Raw genomic sequence first — 14,272 nt, 5'->3', positions numbered from 1 at the left:
TTTTTGAATGTGCGATAAAGTAGAGTGATAGAGTCCAATTGTGAATTAACACTGATACTACGGCAGTAATTATGTCAAGATCTGGTAAACAACTAAAGAAAGACCTAGCAGCAGTGGGCTCCACAGTTAGCGCTAGCAGTGTTGCTAACACATTGGCGGAGAGCATCTTGGATCTGCTCGAGCGACAAAGGGCTTCATTAGCCGCTGAATTTAAGTCATCGTTTGCGAGTTTGGAAGCCAAGCTAGACAAGGTTCAAGTGAAGGTCGCGGGCCAAGGACGGCGTATAACTTATCTCGAGTCCAATGCGGAGGAGGTTGGCCAACATTTGCAGGAATTTCAAGCTACATGCGCCGCGTTACAGGAAGACAACAAGTGGCTGAAGTCTAAACTCTCTGATTTAGAGGGGCGCAGCAGAAGACAGAATATTCGTATTGTGGGTTTGCCTGAGTCCGTTGAGGGCGCACGCCCGACTGCCTTTTTTTCTGGACTCCTCGTTGATGTCTTGGGTGAGCAAATACTCCCCTCTCCCCCGGAGCTGGACAGAGCCCACCGCAGTCTCGCGCCCAAACCTGGCCCACGGGACCGACCGCGTCCCGTCATCATCCGCTTCCATCGATGTCATGGCTAAACTTTATAAAAGAGGACTCCGACCCTCTCTACTGTTTCCGGCGAAGCTGCGCATCACTCTCTGGAGCGGTGAGAAGAAGTGGCTGACCTCTGTCACTGAAGCCTCTACATTCATCCATAACCTGGGAGAGAATGAGCCCGCTCCGCCCTGAATACTCGACGATGACTATGTGGGATACATTAGATCTGCCGTAATGTATAATGTGATATCTGTGAGCAAATAACTGAGGACAATTGAGAGGTTTCTCTCCCTTCTTACTTTATTTGATCTATTCCCTTTTTGCTGAGTTATTCAGCTGCCTTTATGTTCATCTCCCCATATTTTAATTTGAGTATTAAGGCGAATTTATGAACAGCTATATGACAATTCTGATAGTTATCTATCTGCGTTTCTTAAATTCTGTTTATATATTTACTTTTCAATTGAGTAGTCTCGGCTTGGGGAGATTTCTACAGCTGTAGGTGCAGCATGCAGGGGGAGATCACTGTTATTGCTCATAGTTGCTTAAGCCTGTTTTGAGTGTCAGTCGCTCAATATTGTCAACTTTTTGTTATAGGGTTAACTGTTAAAACCTATGGTGGAGCTAGTAAATAGGGAGTATATTCTGGGGATGTATAGGACAAGACTTGAGGAGGTCTCTCTGAGTTTGCTCTGTCATGACCTGGCTCTTTAGGCCATGACAAAACGGGAGACACACTGAATTTAAGAGGTTTAACAAAATATATTTATTTAACAGAAGTACCGAAATGTGCAAGGAAGGAAAAAAAAATCAATAAATGGGATGTGAACATCAGTAATTTCAGTAGTGTGGGATGTGCATGTGTGTAGAATGTAGTGGATGTATGTTGTAAAGTGCATTAACAGAGGATAAGGGAACTCAGGAAAACTGCGGCTGCCACATCACCCCGTGGGACGTCTGCTGGAGAGGAGAGAGAGAGAATGAATGAATGACTAGTGGGTTTCATAATCTCAGGACATTGGGCTCAGGTGTCCCTGGTCAACCAAACTCCTCCCACAAACCCAAGTCACATCAGAAGGCTGCTGCCTCAACAGCAGGGGTCATCACAGCTCCATAGAGTACTGTGTGAGCTTGGGGTTCAGGGTGTGTTTGGGCTGGTTAGCCGGGGGATAATTCATAAGTGGCTGTGTTTTGTTTTGTTTTGTTTTTTTTGTTTTTTTCTCTTTCCTTTTCCCTTTGGAGCTATTCACTCTATTCTCTTTCTACAAGTGTTGTAGATGAAGGGTTATCTCAACTTCATTAGTTGGAACGTTAAGGGGTTAAATCACCCTGTAAAAAGAAACAAAGTTTTTGCACATCTAAAGCAGCTCAGGGCTGGGGTAGCCTTTCTTCAGGAAACCCACTTGCATGATTCTAACTAATGGAGATTAGGCAAATGCTGGGCAGAACAGTTTTTTCATTCTAATTTTAGAGGAAAGGCCAGGGGTGCGGCTATCCTTGTTGACAGAAACATTCCTTTTGAGCCCTCCAACATCACAGCAGATAAATTTGGACGTTTTATCATTGTTTCAGGTAAACTCTACAATAAGTCAGTGGTTTTGGCCAATGTGTATGCGCCCAATGTCGATGATGTACAGTTCTTCAATAGATTTCTCTCTGAACTCCCTGATCTAAATTCTCATTCTTTATTCTCGGGGGGGATTTCAATTGTTATTTGGATGTAGTATTAGACCGCTCCTCCCCTAAACCTACCACTCTCAGCAAGTCCACCAGTTACATTAAAGCATTTCTCGATGATTTTAGCCTTTCAGATCCATGGCGGTTCTTGTATCCTACAGGGAGAGAATACTCCTTCTTCTCTCATGTCCACCACACTTGTACTCGAATTGATTATTTTTTTATAGATAATAAATTATATATAAATACAAAGATATTATTATTTCTGACCACGCTCCCCTGGCTCTAGCATTAGCTTTTCCAGATGCTGAGTATACAAGGAGACACTGGAGACTAGATCCATTGCTACTCTCTGACGAAAGCTTTCTCTCACACATTTCTGCACATATTAAAACTTTCTTAAGTATCAACAGAACACCGGATGTGTCTAATAAAGTAATGTGGGAAGCTATGAAAGCGTATTTAAGAGGAGATATTATATAATTTGCAGCTTTTAAGAATAAGTGCTCAAAGCAAAAACAGACAGACATTGCTAATCAGATTTTAAATATAGACAAACAATATGCTAATTCTCCTTCTCCTGAACGGTACAAGGAGCGCTTGAAACTTCAGGCTGTATTTAACCTTATTTCCTCTCGCGAAGTTGAAAGTCATCTACTTCGGAGTAAAAGTAACTATTATGAGCATGGTGGGAAAACTGGCAAACTCCTGGCTGCTCAGCTGCGTGGGTTGAGAGCGAAACAACTCATTGCTGGAGTATGGACTGATAATGGAGGTATAACATCTGACCAAAAAGAGATTAACCACAAATTTAAAACCTTCTACTCAAACTTATATTCTTTAGATTGTACAGTAGACTGTAATATTATGGAAAACTTCTTTAATAACCTTGACTTACTGTCCCTTTCTCAAGACCTGAGAAATAACCTTGATGCGCCCATCACCCAGGAGGAAATTTCAGCAGCGATATCATCTATGCAATCAGGCAAATCCCCTGGCCCAGATGGGCTCCCATCAGATTTAAAAAAAAAATTCTCTGCTGATCTAACCCCCCTCTTGTGCTCGGTGTTCTCTGATTCCTTAAACTCAGGTGCACTCCCTCCCTTATTTGATCAGGCCTGTATCTCCCTGTTGCTGAAAAAAGGCAAAGACCCACTTGATTGTACTTCATACAGACCAATTTCATTATTAAACACAGACGTAAAGATCCTCGCTAAAATTTTGGCCCGTAGACTGGAGGATATCCTTCCTTCTGTAATATCACCAGATCAAACTGGATTTATTAAAAGATGTCATTCGTTTTACAATATTCGTCGGCTATTTTTACATTCTATATTCCCCCAAACATATAGATTCAGAGTGCCTTGCCTCTATGGATGCTGAGAAGGCATTTGATAGAGTAGAGTGGAACTATCTTTTTTGTACACTCGAAAAATTTGGCTTTGGTCTGGTCTTTTTATCCTGGATTAAAACACTGTATAAATGTCCTTCAGCCTCTGTTCTGACGAATAGTCACTACTCGGAATACTTTGATTTACACCGTGGGACCCGGCAGGGTTGCCCACTAAGCCCACTCCTTTTCACGATTGCCATTGAACCTCTTGCAATTGCCTTGCGTAGCAGCAGGTGGGTACAGGGAATATGGAGGGGAGGAGTCGAGCACAAAATCTCATTATATGCAGACAACCTACTTCTGTTTGTTTCTAAACCAGCCACTTCTCTACCGGAAGCCCTCACTATATTAGACGATTTCAGTCAATTTTCGGGATACAAACTTAACTTAAATAAAAGTGAACTATTCCCAATTAATAAAGAAGCTCTTAAACTTGACTATATGGATCTCCCATTAAAGGTGGTGAAAGATCACTTTAATTACCTAGGAATTTGTGTCACTAGAGAATTCAAAAATGTATTTAAATCAAATTTTCTCACTTTATTTGATCAGGCCAAACACATTTTATCCAAGTAGTCCCCTTTGTCTCTGTCCCTTATTGGAAGAATAAACTCAGTTAAAATGACTTTGCTCCCAAAGTTCCTCTACTTATTTCAATGTCTTCCCATTCTCATCCCCAAATCTTTTTTCAAAGCTCTCGATTCATTAATGACGTCCTATATTTGGAATGGTAAACACCCTCGTTTGCGGAAAGCATTTCTCCAAAGACCCAAGCAGACAGGGGGAATGGCTCTGCCTAATTTCCAGTACTACCACTGGGCAGCAAATATTAGGTGTTTGTTATACTGGAAGCATTTCCATCTTGATCCCTCTTCTCCGGCTTGGGTGACAATGGAGGTTTGTGCTAGTAACCCTGTTTCCTTACCTACCCTCTTAGGCGCTGCACTTCCACTCGCTTCGGATATTCCCAAGAGCAACCCAGCGGTTAAGCATTCCTTGCTAATCTGGGGCCAATTTAGGAAAAATTTTGGACTACAGCTTTTTTCACTTAAAAGCCCAATTGCTGCTAACCATTTATTTGCCCCTTCAATGGCTGACGGTGCATTTAGGTTTGGCACAGAAAAGGTTTGAGATGCTTCGACGATCTATACATTGACAATTGTTTTGTTAGCTTTTCTCAATTAACTAAAACTTTTGGCATTGCCAAAACCCACTTTTTTAGATTTCTACAAATTAGGGATTTCATACAGCGCTTAACCCTTAGACAACCTTATTGATATATTTCTCTCTGTTAACCCCACTTCCAAAGGTATTATGTCTAATCTATATAACCTTATTTCCAAACTGCACTGTTCTTCAATGGCAGCTATACGAACTGCATGGGAACGAGACCTAAACTATACCTTTACAGAGGACGTATGGGACTCGGTGCTGGACCGGGTACACTCCCCTTCTATGTGCTCTCGTCATGCACTTTTGCAATTTAAAGTAGTGCATCGTATCCACATTTCCAAGACCAAACTAGCGCGAATGTATCCCAATGTCGACCCTACATGTGATAAGTGTAAAGGTGCACCTGCCTCACTCCACCACATGTATTGGACTTGTCCCTCTTTAAATAACTTTTGGTCATCAGTCTTCCATGCATTATCAGAAACCCTTCAACACCAAATTCAACCGAATCCCTTGACTGGTATTTTTGGCATTGCCCCAGATTTGGACTTACCTAAAGCTATGCTGAACTTTCTGGCTTTTGCCTCATTACTAGCTCAACGAACTATTGCATTTAAGTGGAGGGACTCAGCACCTCCTTCCTACTCACACTGGCTCAGAGACATGATATCCTGTATGAATCTAGAGAAGATTAGACACACCATTCGGGGATCAGAGAAAAAATTCTACAATATATGGCGCCCCTTCTTGGTATTCTATGCGAAACCTTCGACAATAGTTATGGAGTAGCCCCCCCCCCTTTTCCTTCCTTTTTTTTCTCCCCCCTTTCTTCTTAAGTATGGCTGTTAATCTTTTTTACGATTTTTTTTTTCTGTCTATTCACATTTTCTATTTCTATTTATTTATTTATTTATTTTTCTCAGAGGCTGTATGAGTTTGTCATGTTCGGTTTATGTTGTGTCGTGGGTGGATGTCGGACAAAAAATCAAAAATGATCTTCCTGTGCAGTGATTGTCTTATTCATGCTTTGTCAATAATAAAAAGACCATTGAAAGAGAGAGAATGTGCGATAAAGTATATGCCAGTTATAAGCCAAAACACACTTTCCTTCAATATAGCGCCATGTAGTGGTGGAAATTGAGGACAACAATAGATTCTGAATTTTTTTAGCAGGTGTGACGTATATTCCAAGTTGGGTGAGTATTTGGGGTATGTTCAGGCAGTGAAAAATGCGATGATTTGGGGTGAAAAAGTCGTCATTTGAAAAACAATAGGGACCCTGCAGGTCGAGACCTGCTCGGGCCCTAAAAATACTTTTCCTGAGGAACTAAGATTCAAGCGTTTCTTTCTGTAATACTCATTTTGACCACAAGAGGCAGAAGTTTGCCACTACTCATGTCCTAAATAAGATGAACTCGGGGGACTCCAAACACAACATGCATCTATTCTATGTTAACAAGTAATGTCACATGACTGTCATGATTCTTTTCAAGGATTCCACCCGTGACACTCAAAGGGCAGATTAGCGCTATGTTGGACATAATCCTTGCCAAAAGAAAGACGACAATCATGTGACATAACTTGTTAACATATAATAGCTTTGTGTTGTGTTTGGAGTGCACAGAGAAATGAAAACTCCCCTGAGCTCAAACACTATTTCAACATGAGTAGTGGCAAACCTCTGCTTTTTGTCGTCAAAATGAGTATTACAAAAAGAAACAGTTGAGCCTTAGCTCTTCTGGAAAAATAGAACCCAATAGTGTATTGAGTTGAGCAAGAGTGTCATATTTTTATTGATCAAGAATTCGGCTTTTTGATCTGTAAGAAGAGTAATATAAATGGTTAATGGAACTGCATTTATATGCCACATTTCTGGTCTACACATCCAAACAGTGATGGCAGAGGCTACTGTGCAAGGTGCCAACCTGTTCATCAGAGGCGATAGGGGCTCACATTCCTGCACTCATCCACTCACTCACTGATGGAACAGCTGTCAGGAGCAGTTGTGGGTTTAGCATCTTGCCCAAGGACACTTCTTCGACATGCTGCCAGAGCCAAGGAACATCAATCTTCTAATTAGTGGATGAGCTGCTCTACATCACACCTCACCTCAGCCACCCTAATGTGGTATATCTTCCTCCAAAAGTTACATAGTCAGGCTTTAAGAAAATGATTCTTTGGTTCAGAGGGTAGAACATTATTGCTTCAGTCCTGCTGAAGTGTCCAGTGTTATCAGACAGATACAAAACCCTGTTAATCTAGGGCTCAGAGTTTAGGAGTACATTAAAAGACCTTGGCATTGAAATGAAAGGTAAAAAGACCAAAAGAAATCTCAAACATGATAAAAGTTGGTGTTCAAGCTAATTTGCAGCGCCTGGTATTTATATTTATGTGTCTACAGTGTGACATTGAAAGGGTTATTAAATAAATACCAGGATATGTAGACACTAGACAATGACATAAAAAAGAGAACCTCAGAGACAAAATTTTAGGGGATTTGTCTTCCTTTTAATTCAATAGAATCAAATTAGTAGCATAAGCATACAGAAATAAATATTTTTGTCAAGTTATGTTACCTGTCTGTACAAGAAACAGAGTTCAGAACATGACTGATAATAGAAAAGAACATCACTTTAAACAGAACAAGACAAAGAACTCGGAGGATTAAATAGCAAGGTAACTAGCTTATACTCTACTGACGACTGAAGAGGTGGAGTTTGGAGGCATTTCTCTTTTTTTAAGAAACGTAGGTTTTGTAAGTCAATTCAAACTGACACAGTTCACAGTGCTTACGGTCGGACAAAAATGTATTGTTCTATATGTGAAAATTAAATCAGACATGTAGAAAAAATGACAACAAATAATGGTGTAAATGTCAGTATTCAAGAAATGATAACTTTTTTTTTTTGGATCATTTAAAATATTGTGTAAGTAGATGTCTTACTGGTATATATTTTGCTTATGATTGCGCCGTGCAGACTTTATGGTGGCTGTTGTGACATATTTGTTGTCAATGCTTCCTTAAAAGCCATAGTTTGAAAAGTTGCATCACATCATCATCACCAGATTTTCCTCTTTTGCAGGCTCTGGAATGCTGCTGCCACGGTTACAGGTTAGATGCCTCTCCTGGGAGGGATTTGCCGTCCAGGTAGCTGATGAGGTCCTTCACCCAAGCGGCAGAGGGTCTGGCACACAGCTGACGACCTGCCACTGTCTTGAACCTGGGCACACGTAAACAAGACAGTCAGGTTCAGTGCATTCATGTATAGACACAGTGATGTTGTGCTATATCTCTCTAATCTCTAAGTGTACTTACAAGATGGCAGGGACAGGGCAGCGCTGGCTGGTCTTTTGGTAGCTCACCACTCTCCCTTTATGCACAGGCTTTTCATTGAAACTTTGGCAGCACTTCTTTGGTCCAGCACCACGCATGCCTGCAAACAAACATAGACAAGTGAACAACCTAGAAAAAAACACATAGACACATAGACACTATGTCTTGTTCCTTTTTCTGTTCCCTTTTTAATTTCCTGTGGACCTGCATGAGGCGAGGTCTAGTACCGTTTTACTTTTTAGATTTTTTTTTTTGTTGGAGAGATTGTGCCATTGCGCAGTTGTTCCATTGTGAAATGGAAAACGGCTCTCACTCTGCTGTTGTGATTAACACTTTAATATTTTATTGATTAGAGAAATGTCAACGCTCTTTCATCAACTAGTGTACATGATCCCGGATCTATCAAATCAGTGGTAATATTAATATTCAAAGATGCATTACTATTGTTTTTTTTTTTTATGATGCTGTGATGGCTTTTTTGTTGGTATACAGTTACATATTTACACACCCAGTTAACAAGGAGCAACACTGGCATTCATTTGAGTCATATTTACGGCTATACGATGAGTCTATGTTCAATATTCCCATCTGTTTTAACTCTGTCCCACTGTGTTGGGCAGGTGTACAGCGTACAGTCAGTTTATCAGAGCTGCCATGAGTCATTTTCAGTGGAGGCTGGTGATATGAGTACTTCCATTTTTCTGCTACTTTATACTGCCACTCCTGCTCATTTTGAAGGCAAGTATTATACTCCACCACATTTATTTTACAACTTTAGTTAATAGTGACTTTACAAATAGCGTGCCACATCAGGGCGAAAGTAACTCATTTATGATTACCATCATTAATACATGGTTATAATTAATAAAACTTTGTTAAGTTATTTGACTGTAAACAAACAATGAAATACTTTATTAAGCTCTTGTTTTTTGGTTTTACCAGAGTCATATTTTAAGACAATCTCTTTACATTGACTCAATTATGACTTTTTCAGGATCTTTACAACGCGTCGTCCAATATGTGGGATCATGAATTCCTTGTGTGGATACTGTTATTAGTTAACATATTAATTTTTTTCCAATGCAAATAAGACAAAACTGTTTAACGGCTGGCTCGTTAACTCTTTCACCTCTCTCACTCATCATTTGAATATGTCATTGTCAAGCTCTATCTTACCTTCAGTCACAGTGATGACAGCCAGCATCAGCACAAACACAGCCAGAGCGAGACGAGGAGCAGCCATCCTGAAGTCTTTGTGTTTAGCAGTAGGTCAAAGTGTCAGTTGAACTGTATCAGTCTGTTCTCTCTGCTGTGTGAACCTGTACTCCATCTGCAAACACATTTATACGGTTCAGTAGAGGCTGGGGGAGACCCAAACTCCATCATGGAATTTTGGTATGACGTGTCATGTCTGACATGCGGGGGTTTACCAATGGTGGGAGTTTCATACGGGCTTTTTGTGTGTTTGTCCTTTTCACTTCCCTAAACAGATTAACTGATGAACACTGTGATCAGCAAGAGAAATGAGGAAGTACAAATCCCACGTAAACTACTCTTTGCTTGTGTGCTTGTGATCAAAACTTCTGTACTTTCAGATGTCCGTGTCACCTCCTACACGTCACAGCTCCTGTCCCATGAGGTACTTTTTGCCAACCCTTTTAGAAATGTTTAATTCACCATTGTGAGTGAAGTAGTATTCTGCAGGAGCTGAGTGCAAACCAGTATGGTGAACCATAGATATCAGTTATTAAAGGAACGGTTCAACCACAAATGAAGTCAATATCTACTCACCCCCATACCAATCGAAGGATGGTTGAAGTTTCGCAGTCCACAAAACACTTCAGCAAGATGGCATTGCATTACTTTCTTAAACATGAAGTAGATGGGGAACCCCATGATCCCAAACTGATCCCAAATAGATATTATTTACACCCTTTTGAAGCCCAAATCTTCACTGTGCCAAGCTAAAAGGGTTATCCTGTCTGAAGTGGGTACAAGAGCTCAACCGTGGGCCGATGGTCTCCAGAGACTTGGATTAAGCCGAACTGGAAGTATGGAGCAGTTTTAGTTTTTTTTTTCTTTTTCAGTCGTTACCTTCACGAATAAACCTACTACACAGACAAAGGACTTGACTTCACAGACTGCAGTAGATTTTGGATAGCAGGTATATATGAATGTGGTCTACTGAATATAAAAAGCAGCAGCATTTTCTTTCCAGCAAAATAATCAAAGTGTTTGTGTAAAATCCCTGCCTGCACTAATAAATGTTTAGTCGGACAATATTCCGCTTTGTATTTATGTCAGTAAACTGGGGGAAAGATACATAAGATGGTAAAGGGAGAATTACTTTTTTGATTGGCATTCAAAAGCACCTTAATTACAATGGAAGTTTAACCTGTACAAGCAGTCTGTGGACTTTCAAGGGTTTTCATGTACAACAATAACCATTATGTCATCAGCATGAGGAAGAACATTTCTTTTTGACTGACTGAATCGGTTGCTCACAACCGAAAGAACCACAGAAGAGATAAAACAGCAGTTTCGTTGGGTTACTAGGATTATTTCTTCCATGCAGTGATGCAATGTTACATATTGCATGCTGCTTTAGAGCAGAGTAGAAATGTTTTAGAGGAATTTATTTTTATTGGCAGAAATGAAATCCCTGATTCTAATGATCAGGAAAAAGCTGAAATTCAGATCTGATAATAGAACAGGCTGTCGGCCCATAGCATACAATATACATGCATGTAAATGCATGTAGAATTTTTTTACTTGTTCTTTTGATACTGTAGTACATTTGCTTTAAGACTTTTACTTGAATAACTTTCGTATGGGTGACTGTCACTTTCACAAATGTAATAATTTAATTTATAATAATTTGATGACATTTTATGATATCTTTTTTTAAATAACAAGAAAAACATGTATGCAATGTGTGCTTCCGAACAGTAGACATATACTGCAGCAGTATCCATCATCAGAGTATAAATGCACCATGGCAGGTGGGCTTTGTGTCAGAACTCAAGTACATCTGTTTGGGGGCTTATTGTGTGTCTGACTCATATCTCTGCTCTGTTTTTTAGCATGAGGTAGTCATAGTGATCCTCTTGCCATGTCTGAACCGATCATGTGTGGAGACACTGTGTAGCAGGCGAGGAGCTGGACGCGATGAAATGATCTAGACTGGACAGTTGGCTTCCTCTACACAGCAATCCCAATGTTCCTGTCTTCTACTTCGGTCTTTGAATAAATTGAGGCTACCCACTCAACTGGACGAGAATACAGTGCTTGTTCAGAAGTAATTATTCCATTAAGATGCATGGCAAAAATATTCTGAATTTAGTCCATGTCTTGGTCTTCATCAGCATTGAAGATTAGACTATCATGCAGATGAAAGCTTAGACAAAGCTAGTTTACTGATCCTCTGGTGATATTATTTTGTCAAAGCACTTATCCAATGTTAAGAATGGATTCAGTGCTCAATTTGATAATGCTGATATGCACTAAGACAATTTAAATCATGTTGCTATAACTACTTGCCTGTAAGATTTGTTTCATTGTTGTTGGTTTAAGTTTCAGCACTAAAATAAATGACACTGAGATATTTAAATGTCAGCAGCATAGATGTCTTTTAAACCGCGGATGCTGGGAACATGCACTCATCACCTTTTCGAGTGACCCATTTTATGTTTAAAATTAATTAGTTAGACATGCTGAAACACTTGGTTTGCACCAAGAAATTAAATTAATACATTAATTTGATGACCTCATGCAAGCACCTCATTACATTGCCAATTCTTTGCTCGCTTCAACACACACACAGAGTTGCCTGCCCCGCTCATCAGCCCACCAGCTGGGGAGTCTAACCTGGTTCTCCACTGTTCCAATGTGCCGGAAATCTTCCACCATCATTCCTGTGCCTAAGAAATCACCTGCAAAGTGCTTGAATGGCTACTGCCCAGTGGCTCTAACACCTGTAGTCGTGAAGTGCTTTGAGAGGCTGGTGCTCTCACACATCAGGAGCATCATTCCACCGGACCTGGAACCACACCTGCCTACCAGGCAAACCGCTCCACTGAGGACGCCGTTAACACAGCTCTGTACAGCGCCCTGTCACATCTGGAGAAATCAAACTGCTGAGTAAGGATGCTATTTGTGGACTTCAGCTCTGCTTTTAACACCGTCGTCCCTCACAAGCTGGTCAATAAACTCAAGACCCTGAGCTTTAGTTCACATCTGTGTTCGTGGATCATGGATTTTCTCTCACATAGTCCACAGCAAGTGAGAATTAGAAACAACACCTCCTCCACCCAGTGTTGGGGACGCTACTTTGGAAGCGTTGCTTGTAAAACTACATGTAGTTCAGCCTGGCAGTAGTTTGAACAAACTACATTTCTACCCCAGGAGAAATGTAGTTTGCAAAACTACAGCTGAAAAAAAGTAGCTTTAGCAACTACTTATACTTATTATGCTCATTTAACTCAGCGTTAAATAAATCAGCATATGGTGTATATGAAACAAAATATATTAGCCTACAAAACATTCACATGCCAGCAGAAATATGCCTCACAACTCAAGTTTTATTTTTTAAAGATCAAAAGCTGACATTTGTGGTCAACATCACAGGAACTTCAGAGGCACTCACACTTAGGCACTAGAACTAGATGCCTGGGCAGAATCGCTTGTTGACACGACACATGAGCAGTCTCTCAAAGTTTTTACCAGACAGCCGGTTCCGTTTGGCACTAAAAACATCTTTAACAACACTAAAAAGACGCTCACATGTTGCACTGCAATCAGAGGCAGCGTTGGCTTAGCATGTCATGACATGTTTAATGCCTTTTTTCAAACAAAATAAAATTGATATTACATAAGTCTTTTTTTTATATAAAAAAATATTTCATGTTATTGGCCAAAATTGTAGTCTGTAAATTGAGTAGTTAAACTACAAAAAATGACTCAAAAAGTAGTTGAAATACTTGACGCAGCACAAAATATGAATGTAGCTTAACTACCAGCAAGTTACAGCAAATTGTAGTTAAGCTATGTAGTTCAACTACATGAAGTTTAAGTCTCCCCAACACTGCCTCCACCCTCATCCTAAACACAGGTACTTTTCACACATGACTGTACCCCCCCCTGCTGCTGACATGGAGCTCTATCTCCTCACAGCTTGTCAAAAAGGCCCAAAAGAGACTGTTTTTCCTCAGAAAGCTGAAACAGGCCCAGAGGACCAGACCAGAGGAGAAAGCCATTCATTGTACATGTGTATAGTGACAATAAAGGAATATTCTATTCTATTCTCTTCAACACAGTGCATCAAGCTGTCAACAGAACATTTACACCATGCACACCTTTGTGTATTCACACATCCAGCAGACATGGAGAGACAATAACATTCAACTAAAGTCATATTCCTTTCCACTCAAAGTCCAGTATTCCCTCTGTCCACTTCTTCCTCAGAGACATATTTTTAGAAACTCAATGCTCCATTGTGTTCACAAACTGGTTGTGTGTCGTTTGGACAGTGAGAAGCTTTTGCTGCATCTTGAAAAGATGCTGATGACAGAGGCGAGACTGGATGAACGGTAAGGTTGCAGACCATAAAACCAAATCAGTGAGATAAAAGATGCAAAACACCCTCAGTAGAGCAGAGAGGAACTGCACAGTGGAATTCTCTGCTGCTTCATTACTATGATACACTTTCACATTTCACATTGGTTTTGACCTATTGTTTATAATATATTGATTAGTGCAACTTTAACACAGCTTTAATGATTTCTTTCTGGCCACACAGCAGCAGTGAAATAAGCTATAACCATTAATTTATTTGATTCTTTTTACAAAACATGAAAATTATGCTTAGTTGAATTTAGAAATGTCATATATATGTATACATTTTTGGTTTGACTTGAGTTTATGAGTGCAACACCACTCTTGTAAATGTCTTGGAAACTAGTTTGCTGAAGTAAACACTGTGATCCTACCCTCTCACTGAGGTTACACAGTGCAGAAACAAGTGATATGGGTGCACATAATGTTGCTTTAATTGTACTTGAATTATTTGGAATAAACAACTCCCTCTCGCCGTTTCTCAGTCTCATGAT

General features: G+C 40.1%; 1 protein-coding gene across 1 annotated transcript; it reads right to left on the bottom strand.

Annotated features, from left to right (window-relative positions):
* Window positions 1-7,317: 7,317 nt before the first annotated feature.
* Window positions 7,318-9,604, bottom strand: LOC115586009 (monocyte chemotactic protein 1B). Its single transcript, XM_030424730.1, has 3 exons — window positions 9,342-9,604; window positions 8,148-8,265; window positions 7,318-8,052 (listed from the first exon to the last, which is right to left on the bottom strand). The coding sequence occupies exons 1-3, from the start codon at window positions 9,406-9,408 to the stop codon at window positions 7,938-7,940; spliced, it is 300 nt and encodes a 99-aa protein (XP_030280590.1). The 5' UTR covers window positions 9,409-9,604; the 3' UTR covers window positions 7,318-7,937.
* Between the last annotated feature and the right edge of the window lie 4,668 nt (window positions 9,605-14,272).

Source organism: Sparus aurata, chromosome 8, assembly GCF_900880675.1.
Source record: "Sparus aurata chromosome 8, fSpaAur1.1, whole genome shotgun sequence".
Lineage (NCBI taxonomy): Eukaryota > Metazoa > Chordata > Actinopteri > Spariformes > Sparidae > Sparus > Sparus aurata.
This window is presented reverse-complemented; position numbering and strand designations above follow the sequence as displayed.